The sequence below is a fragment of the Pterocles gutturalis genome, unplaced genomic scaffold (assembly GCF_000699245.1).
Source record: "Pterocles gutturalis isolate BGI_N339 unplaced genomic scaffold, ASM69924v1 scaffold10792, whole genome shotgun sequence".
Classification (NCBI taxonomy): domain Eukaryota; kingdom Metazoa; phylum Chordata; class Aves; order Pterocliformes; family Pteroclidae; genus Pterocles; species Pterocles gutturalis.
In genome coordinates, this window is record NW_010107988.1 from 1,644 (window position 1) to 12,404 (window position 10,761).

At 51.3% G+C, this 10,761-nt stretch overlaps 1 protein-coding gene across 1 annotated transcript in view; it reads left to right on the top strand.

Annotated features, from left to right (window-relative positions):
• Nucleotides 1-2,423: 2,423 nt before the first annotated feature.
• ARHGAP35 (Rho GTPase activating protein 35) overlaps nucleotides 2,424-10,761 on the top strand; it is a gene marked incomplete at its 3' end in the record, with an annotated part of 11,713 nt that continues 3,375 nt past the window's right edge. Inside the window, exons 1-2 of the mRNA XM_010072464.1 lie at nucleotides 2,424-6,122; nucleotides 9,884-10,028. Of these exons, the coding sequence (XP_010070766.1) occupies nucleotides 2,424-6,122; nucleotides 9,884-10,028 (3,844 nt within the window). The remainder of the gene's footprint in view (nucleotides 6,123-9,883; nucleotides 10,029-10,761) is intronic.

The following is a 10,761-nucleotide window of genomic DNA, read 5'->3' on the forward strand; positions in this document are numbered from 1 at the left end:
CCACGGCCGTGCTCCTCGGGTTGTTCCGATGACCCACGGTGTCACCCGCCCGTGGCTTCGTTTGGATTTTTTGCCCTAAGCTGGAAAATCTTCCGCTCTCAGGTTGGAAAAAAAAAATCATCTCAACCGCCGTGTTTTGGGGAATCGCAGAAGGGTTTGGGGTGATGGGACTGTCAAAGATCATCCAGTCCATGGGCTGGGACGTCTTCTACTCAGTCAGGTTCCTCCAAGCCCCTTCTGTAAAATCAAAGAAGGGTTTGGGTCGGGTTGATGGGACCTTCAAAGATCGTCCAGTCCAACCCCCATGCCATGGTCAAGGACATCTTCCAGTAGACCAGGTTCCTCCAAGCCCCGTCCGTAGCATCATGGAAGGGTTTGCGCTGGAACAGACCTTCATCTACTAGACCAGGTTGCTCCAAAACCACGTTTGTAGAATCACAGAAGGGTTTGGGTTGGAAGGATCTTCAAAGATCATCCAATCCAACCTCCTGCCATGGGCAGGAACATCTTCAATGACGTGAAGGTGCTCCAAGCACCTTCTGAAAAATCACAGAAGGGTTTGGGTTGGGTTTGGGACCTTCAAAGATTGTCCAGCCCAACCTGGGACAACTCCCACGACATGAGGTTGCTCCCAGCCCCATCCGTAGAATCAAAGAAGGGTTTGGGACCTTCAAAGGTCGTCCAGCCCAACCTGGGACATCTCCCACGACATGAGGTTGCTCCCAGCCCCATCCGTAGAATCAAAGAAGGGTTTGGGACCTTCAAAGGTCGTCCAGCCCAACCTGGGACATCTCCCACGACATGAGGTTGCTCCAAGCCCCGTCTGTAGAATCACAGAAGGGTTTGGGTTGGGTTTGGGACCTTCAAAGATTGTCTAGCCCAACCCGGGACATCTCCGACGACATGAGGTTGCTCCCAGCCCCATCCATAGAATCAAAGAAGGGTTTGGGACCTTCAAAGGTCGTCCAGCCCAACCTGGGACATCTCCCACGACATGAGGTTGCTCCAAGCCCCGTCTGTAGAATCACAGAAGGGTTTGGGTTGGGTTTGAGACCTTCAAAGATCGTCCAGTCCAACCTCCTGCCATGGGCAGGGACATCTTCAATGACATGAAGGTGCTCCAAGCCCTGTCTGAAAAATCACAGAAGGGTTTGGGTTGGGTTTGGGACCTTCAAAGATTGTCTAGCCCAACCCGGGACATCTCCGACGACATGAGGTTGCTCCCAGCCCCATCCATAGAATCAAAGAAGGGTTTGGGACCTTCAAAGGTCGTCCAGCCCAACCTGGGACATCTCCCACGACATGAGGTTGCTCCAAGCCCCGTCTGTAGAATCACAGAAGGGTTTGGGTTGGGTTTGAGACCTTCAAAGATCGTCCAGTCCAACCTCCTGCCATGGGCAGGGACATCTTCAATGACATGAAGGTGCTCCAAGCCCTGTCTGAAAAATCACAGAAGGGTTTGGGTTGGGTTTGGGACCTTCCAAGACCATCCAGCCCAACCTGGGACATCTGCCACTAGATGAGGTTGCTCCAAGCCATCTGACCTTGACCTTCAACACTCCCCATGATCTCTGGGCCACCTCCTCCATCATCTCCCCACCCTCCTAATTTCACAAGCGGTAATTAGATAATTAAGCTCGTCCCTCCTTCGAGTGTTGGAGGATTTCCTCCCATCGGGTGATACTAGGGGTACGTTGGGCACCTCTTCCAGGCTTTAGTTGCATCTCCCCATTTTTTTTTTTTTATTATTATTTTATTTAAACTCTTCTGATCCTATTAGACCCGGTCTATCCGTGGGGACGGAAGCGATAATCCTCCCGGTAGAAGCATCATCGGGTTTTAAGCCGGTTCTACTCTTGATCTTAAGTCAAAAGGCAACAAAAAGACACCGAGTTGGTTTTTCTCGCTTTCTTTTCAGCGTTGAAAACGCTCAAAACCCTCCAGCCCTCTTCCCCAGGCTCCGGTGTGGATCCCCTCAGCTTTTTCCTCCGCCTCTGACCCGCTTTTCTTCCTCGAAGACCGTGACCTCAATCCGCCTTCGCCTTGTGGTTTGCGCCCACAAACCGCTCGCGATGACGGCGGAGGACCCTCGGTCAGATGCTGCGGTTTCTCCCTGGCGTTCGAGCGCGATCTAAAATCGTAGACGAAGAAATAAGATTTTTTTGTGAGGTTCCCGAGCAGAAATATTGATTTTTCTTTTTCTTTTTTTCTCCTAGGGGGAAACATCAGCCATCCAACGATGGGGACCAGCAAGAACTGAAGTGCTGCTGGTACGTACAGGATGGGAACACCGAATTTCATCGTCTCGCCGCCTTGCCTAGCGTGAGAACTGTCACCGAGCGCCGGGTGCTGAAAAAAACTTTTTTTCTTTTTTTTTTTTAAATCCTCTTGGAAGCGGTCGATTGGGACAGGATGTGCGGACGATGATGATGGCAAGAAAGCAAGATGTTCGCATTCCCACCTATAATATTAGCGTGGTGGGATTATCCGGGACGGAAAAAGAGAAAGGCCAGTGCGGCATTGGGAAATCCTGCCTTTGTAACCGTTTCGTACGACCCAGCGCCGATGAATTTCATTTGGACCATACTTCGGTTCTCAGTACCAGTGACTTTGGGGGAAGGGTGGTCAATAATGACCATTTTCTCTACTGGGGGGAAGTCGTCCGTTCCCTGGAGGACTGCGTGGAATGTAAAATGCACGTGGTGGAACAGACGGAATTTATCGACGACCAGACTTTTCAGCCTCATCGTAGTACGGCCCTGCAGCCTTATATCAAAAGAGCTGCCGCCACCAAATTGGCGTCGGCTGAAAAACTCATGTATTTTTGCACTGATCAACTTGGGTTGGAACAGGACTTTGAACAAAAACAGATGCCGGATGGCAAGCTGCTGGTGGATGGTTTCCTTCTTTGCATCGACGTGAGCAGGGGGATGAACAGGAACTTTGACGATCAGCTGAAATTCGTTTCGAATCTTTACAATCAACTGGCGAAAACAAAAAAACCCATCGTGGTGGTCTTGACCAAGTGCGACGAAGGCGTGGAGCGGTACATTAGGGATGCACATACTTTTGCCTTAAGCAAAAAAAATCTCCAGGTGGTGGAGACGTCGGCTCGATCCAATGTGAATATTGACTTGGCTTTTAGCACTTTAGTGCAGCTGATCGATAAAAGCCGGGGGAAGACGAAAATCATCCCCTATTTCGAAGCGTTGAAACAACAAAGTCAACAAATCGCCGCTGCTAAAGATAAATACGAGTGGCTGGTCAGCCGCATCGTCAAAAACCACAACGAGACGTGGTCTAACGTCAGCCGTAAGATGCAATCTTCTCCGGAATATCAGGATTATGTCTACCTGGAAGGAACGCAGAAAGCTAAAAAGCTTTTTCTGCAACACGTCCACCGCCTGAAGCAAGAACACATCGAACGACGTCGGAAGATGTATCTCGCCATGCTTCCTCAAGCCTTCGAAGCTCTCATCCCCGATCTGGATGAAATCGATCATTTGAGTTGCGTCAAAGTGGAGAAACTCTTGGAGACGAAAGCGGATTTTTCCAAATGGTTTGTCGTCCTGGAAGAGACCCCTTGGGATGCAACGAGCCACATCGACAACATGGAAAACGAACGAATTCCCTTCGACCTGATGGAAACCCAACCCGCCGAGCAGCTCTACGAAGCTCATTTAGAAAAATTGAGGAACGAGCGGAAAAGGGCGGAAATGAGAAGAGCTTTCAAAGAAAATTTGGAGACGTCTCCTTTCATCACGCCCGGGAAACCCTGGGAGGAAGCGCGGAGTTTTATTATGAACGAGGATTTTTATATGTGGCTGGAGGAGTCTATTTATATGGATATCTACAGCAAGCACCAAAAACAGATCATCGAAAAAGCCAAGGAGGAGTTTCAAGAGCTTCTCTTGGAATATTCAGAGCTGTTTTACGAACTGGAGCTGGACGCGAAACCCAGCAAGGAGAAAATGGGTGTAATTCAGGACGTTTTGGGCGAAGAGCAAAGGTTCAAAGCTCTGCAGAAGCTACAGGCTGAGCGCGATGCTCTGATTTTGAAGCACATCCACTTCGTCTACCACCCGACGAAGGAAACGTGTCCCAGCTGCCCGCTTTGCGTCGATTCGAAAATCGAGCAACTCATCAACTCTCGTTTCATCAGACCTTCCGAACGCAACCAGAAGAATTTCCTTTCAGATTCCAACATCGACAGGATCAATTTGGTGATCCTGGGCAAGGACGGTTTGGCACGGGAGTTGGCCAACGAGATCCGGGCGCTCTGCACCAACGACGATAAATACGTGATCGAAGGTAAGATGTACGAATTATCCCTGAGACCCATCGAGGGCAACGTCCGACTCCCCGTCAACTCTTTCCAGACGCCAACTTTTCAACCTCACGGTTGTCTCTGCCTTTACAACTCCAAGGAATCGCTCTCCTACGTGGTGGAAAGCATCGAAAAAAGCCGCGAGTCCACCATCGGCCGGAGGGAGAATCATTTGGTTCACCTGCCACTGACGCTCATCCTCGTTAATAAAAGGGGGGACACCAGTGGCGAGACGCTCCACAGCTTGATCCAACAAGGCCAACAGATCGCCAGCAAGCTCCAGTGCGTCTTTCTTGACCCTGCGTCTGCCGGCATCGGGTACGGCCGGAACATCAATGAGAAGCAAATCAGCCAAGTTTTAAAGGGGTTGTTGGACTCCAAACGCAACTTAAACCTCGTCAGCTCCACCTCCAGCATCAAAGACTTGGCGGACGTCGACCTACGCATCGTCATGTGCTTGATGTGCGGAGATCCCTTCAACGTGGACGACATCCTCTTACCCATCCTGCAATCCCAAACCTACCGACCTTCCCAGTGCGGCAGCAGCAGCTCCGTCCTCCTCGAGTTATCCATCGGGCCACACAAGAGGCGCGTGGAGCTCTCCCTCCTTTCCTACCATTCCTCTTTTAGCGTTCGGAAAAACCGCCTCGTTCACGGTTACATCGTTTTTTATTCGGCCAAACGCAAAGCGTCGTTGGCCATGCTCCGTGCCTTTCTCTGCGAGGTGCAAGATATCATCCCCATCCAAATCGTGGCATTGACGGACGGTTCCATCGACATTTTGGACAACGATTTGAGCAGAGAACAGCTCACCGAAGGCGAAGAGATCGCCCAAGAAATCGACGGCAAGTTCACCACCATCCCTTGTAGCCAACCCCAGCACAAGTTGGAAATTTTCCACTCGTTTTTTAAAGACGTGGTGGAGAAAAAAAACATCATCGAAGCCACCCACATGTACGACAACGTGGCCGAAGCCTGCAGCACGACAGAGGAAGTCTTCAACTCGCCTCGAGCCGGTTCTCCTCTTTGTAACTCCAACTTGCAGGATTCGGAGGAAGACGTCGAACCTCCAACCTACAGCCCTTTCCGAGAGGATACGTCCATCCCCGCCCTGCCCAAAGACCACTCGAAACTTTCCATGGAACTGGAGGGGAACGACGGCTTGTCTTTCATTTCCGTCATGAGCACTTTTGAAAGCAAGTTGAACAACAAAGTACCTCCTCCGGTGAAACCAAAGCCCCCCGTACATTTCGATATTACTAAGGGGGACCTGTCGTATTTGGAGCAGGGCCATCGGGACGGGCAGAGAAAATCCGTATCTTCTAGTAGCTGGTTGCCCACCGACTGCTTCGATCCTTCCGATTACGCCGAGCCGATGGACGCCGTGGTTAAACCTAGAAATGAAGAGGAGAATATTTACTCCGTGCCTCACGACAGCACCCAAGGCAAGATCATCACCATCCGAAATATTAACAAAACCCAATCCAACGGTAGCGGTAACGGCTCCGACAGCGAGATGGACACCAGCTCCTTGGAACGGGGTCGGAAAGTGTCGGTTGTTAGCAAACCCGTGTTATATCGGACGCGCTGCACGAGGTTGGGCAGGTTTGCTAGTTACCGAACCAGTTTCAGCGTTGGGAGCGACGATGAGTTGGGACCCATCCGAAAAAAAGAAGAAGATCAAACTTCTCAAGGGTATAAAGGCGATAACGCCGTTATCCCTTACGAAACGACCGACGGGGAAGATCCCAGGAGGAGGAACATCCTGCGCAGCCTGAGGAGGACGACGACGAAGGTAGGAGGCATGATTCACGGGGCAGAGGTCGGGAGCCGCTGCCGTCGCGTTCCTCGTGTGTTTTTTGTGTATTTACTGATCAATTGAGGAGCAGGGTGAGCACAGAATCTCTTTATTTTTTTTATTGTGCATTAACTCAGCACTGGCGTGGACTGCATGAACTCGCAGTCCTATGCCAAAATCACCTCTATCATTTCCACCACGGGCGGTGGGCTCTGATGGCTTTATCCTTCTGAGAAAGTTCATTCCACGCTCAGAAATTACGAATTTCGCGGTAAAATTAACCAAAACGTGGGCACTTTGACGTGTGGCCTCTGTCTGCCTTGAAAATTCTCTTATTTACGTGGATGAATGTAGTAAAGTCACGATTATTGGTGCAGAATTGGAGTTTAACCAGAAAAGACGCTGGTAAGTTGAGGACGCGGCAAAATTATTGTCTGTTGCCGCTCTTGGGTGGTTCTCTTCTAGATGCATTGTGCTTCCGTGGTTGTACAAAACCAGTTTTAACTCCACCTGGATTCGCTGCCGCTTTTCGGCATGATGGTGGATCTGGTCTGTAGAGGGTGAAACTGGTTTTGGAAGAGGCCACTGGTTTGAGGTGCTGCGTGGTTGAGTAGTTTTTGGGCTCTTTGGACAATGGTTGGCGTGCCAAAGACCAGCCTTTGGCTGTTGAAGGCCAGGGTTTGTCTGGCTGATGGCCAACGGTTGGCTGGCCGATGGCCAGCGGTTGGTGTGCCAATGGCCAATGGTTGGTGTGCCGATGGCCAACCTTTGCCCATTGAAGGCCAACGGTTGGTGGGCCAATGGCCAACGGTTGGTCCGCCGATGGTCAGCTTTGCCCATTGAAGGCCAACGGTTGCCATGTCGACGGCCAGTGGTTGGCGTGCCGATGGCCAACGGTTGGCGTGCCATTGGCGAACGGTTGGTGCGCTGATGGCCAACCTTTGCCCATTGAAAGCCAAGGGTTGGTGGGCCGATGGCCGACGGTTGGCGTGCTGAAGGTCAGTGGTTGGTGTGCTGATGGCCAACCTTTGCCCATTGATGGCCAACGGTTGGTGTTCTGATGGCCAACAGTTGGTGTGCCGATGGCCAGCCTTCTCCTGTTGAAGGCCAGTGGTTGGCCAGCCTTTGCCCATTGAAGGCCAAGGGTTGGTGCTCTGCTGGCCAATGGTTGGCGTGCTGAAGGTCAACAGTCAGTGTGCCGTTGGCCAACCTTCTCCTGTTGAAGGCCAACAGTTGGTGGGCCGATGGCCAAGGGTTGGTGCACCAATGGCCAATGGTTGGTGTGCCGCTGGCCAGCCTTTGCCCATTGAAGGCCAACAGTTGCCATGTCGATGGCCAGTGGTTGGCGTCCTGATAGTCAACAGTTGGTCCACTGGTGGTCAACCTTCTCGTGTTGAAGGTCAACGGTTGGTACACCAATGGTCAACGGTTGGCATGCCGATGGCCAGCCTTCTCCCATTGAAGGACAACGGTTGCCACTTCGATGGCCAGTGGTTGGCATGCTGATGGCCAACGGTTGGTGCACGAGTGGCCAACCTTCAAACACTGAAGGCCAACGGTTGGTGTGCCGGTGGCCGATGGTGGGCGTGCCGATGGCCAACCTTTGCCCGTTGAAGGCCAACAGTTGCTGTGCTGCTGGCCAGTGGTTGGCCTGCTGAAGGTCAGCAGTCGATGTGCCGTTGGCCAACCTTCTCCTGTTGAAGGCCAGCGGTTGATGGGCTGATGGCCAAGGGTTGGTGCGCCAATGGCCAGCCTTTGCCCTTTGAAGGCCAACGGTTGCCACGTAGATGTCCAATGGTTGGCGTGCTGATAGTCAGTGGTTGGCACACTGGTGGTCAACCTTCTCCTTTTGAAGGTCAACATTTGGTGCACCAATGGCCAATGGTTGGCATGCTGATGGCCAGCCTTCTCCCGTTGAAGGCCAACGGTTGCCACATCGATGGTCAGTGGTTGGCATGCTGAAGGTTGGCGGTTGGCGTGCCGATGGCCAACCTTTGCCCATTGAAGGCCAACAGTTGGTGTGCTGCTGGCCAATGGTTGGCGTGCTGAAGGTCAACAGTCGGTGTGCTGTTGGCCAACCTTCTCCTGTTGAAGGCCAACAGTTGCCATGTCGATGGCCAGTGGTTGGCGTCCTGATAGTCAACGGTTGGTCCACTGGTGGTCAACCTTCTCCTGTTGGTGCACCAATGGCCAACGGTTGGCGTGCCGATGGCCAGCCTTCTCCCATTGAAGGCCAACGGCTGCCACGTCGATGGCCAGTGGTTGGCATGATGATGGCCAATGGTTGGCGTGCTGAAGGTCAGCGGTTGGTGGGCCGATGGCCAACCTTCTGTTCAAGGCCAACGGTTGGTGTTCTGATTACCAACGGTTGGTGTGCCGGTGGCCGATGGTTGGCGTGCCGAAGGTCCCGCTGCAGAGGGATGGAAGCGTGCGTACGCATGCACATACATGCAATATACGTGTTATATACGTACACAGACATTCTGTACATACACATGGCATATAAACAGGCACGTGGATATACATACGTGTTACACCTTCAAATACATCCATGTTACATACATGTGAAATATACGTCACAGGTGTCACATACGTACACGTACATATAATATACGCGTATGGTAATTATACACACAGTAAATGTACATACGTTGCATAAACATACACACATGCCTACATTATATCTATAGGTGCAGACGTATAGACACGTGCACAGTGCACGTCCGCTGTGGACACACGCTACAGACGCACTTGTACGTGCTTATATACATACTATACACACACACTCACATACATACGCCACGTACACACGCATATACATCTGTGCAGGCATATGTACACGTTATATACATACGTGCAGCTGTGTGCGCACATACATTAATACATACGTGCACACATACGCGCACGTATACACACATATACGTACATTATATATGTACGTGTGCACACATACATTATACACGCACGCACATTATATACGTACGTGTACATATATGCACGCCCAAGCACATGTGTACATACATATATGTACAAATATGTGCCTATATGTTATATACAGGCGTGTATTATATACGCGTGCACATATTATACATGTTCTATACTTGCAGAGCCGTATATACACGTGTTATATATATATGTGTATGTACATGCACACGCAACACGTACACGCACGTATGCGCGTTGCTCTATATGTATCTATACCGGCACGTACACACTATACGTCCAGCCATGACACCGTGGCCGTACATACGTCCGCGAGGAAGCGGAGAGGACGGGAAGCGGGGAACGTCCTGCTCACAGCCGCCCGCCGCTGCCAAGCCAATCACGCTAATTAAGAGTCGCTATTAATTTCCACGGGAAACAAAGGCGGAGCCGCCCCTGAGGAGCTGCTGGGCAGGAAGGAGGAAGAAGAGGAGGATGAGGCTGGAGCGATGCCTGCAGCCTCCGGGAACGAGCCCGGTCCTTCCTCCGTCACACCCAGAGCTTCCTCGGTTTCCCTTCTCCAACTAACCAACCACGTGTTGATTTTCTGCTCGTTAAGTTAATTAAAGCTCCGGCCGGATGCGCCCGCTCGTGATGGGAGCTCAAGGATGGGGTGTCTTAGGCCTTATCCACTCCTCCCCCAATAATTTCTGTTGCGATATTTCAATTTTTTAAGAAATAAAAATAATCTTTTTCCCATCTCGGCATCAACGCGTCAGTTTGCGGATTTAAATCAATTTTTGGGTGATCGACCTCAACTCCGCTCTCTCCCACAGAAACCAAAGCCCAAACCTCGGCCGTCCATCACCAAGACCACGTGGGAGAGCAACTATTTTGGGGTGCCTTTGACCACCGTCGTGACGCCGGAGAAACCCATCCCAGTCTTTATCGAGAGATGCATCGAATACATCGAAGCGACCGGTAAGAGCAGAATTTTCAACCCCAGGGTCAGTCCTGTCTTGGCCACGTTCTTCTCCATCGCAGCCTTGGGTCAACCCATTGGGTTTGTTCTTCTCCATCGCAACCTTGGGTCAATGCGTTGGGTTGATTCTTCTCCATCACAACCTTGGGTCAACGTGTTGGGTTTGTTCTCTATCACAACCTTGGCTCAACGCGTTGGGTTGATTCTTCTCCATCGCAGTCTTGGGTCAACACATTGGTTTGATTCTTCCCCATCGCAACGTTGGGTCAACGCATTGGGTTGATTCTTCTCCATCACGACCTTGGGTCAACACGTTGGGTTTGTTCTTCTCCATAGCAACCTTGGGTCAACGCGTTGGGTTGATTCTTCTCCATCGCGACCTTGGGTCAACGCGTTGGGTTTGTTCTCCATCGTGACCGTGGGTCAACGTGTTGGGGTTGTTCTCCATGGTGACCGTGGGTCAACGCGTTGGGTTTCTTCTTCTCCATCACAACCTTGGGTCAACGCGTTGAGTTTCTTCTTCTCCATCGCAGTCTTGGGTCAACACATTGGTTTGATTCTTCCCCATCGCAACGTTGGGTCAACACGTTGGGTTTCTTCTCCATCGCAGTCTTGGGTCAACGCGTTGGGTTTCTTCTTCTCCATCGCAACCTTGGGTCAACGTGTTAGGTTTCTTCTTCTCCATCGCAACCTTGGGTCAACGTGTTAGGTTATTTTTGGGGGGGAAGGCTT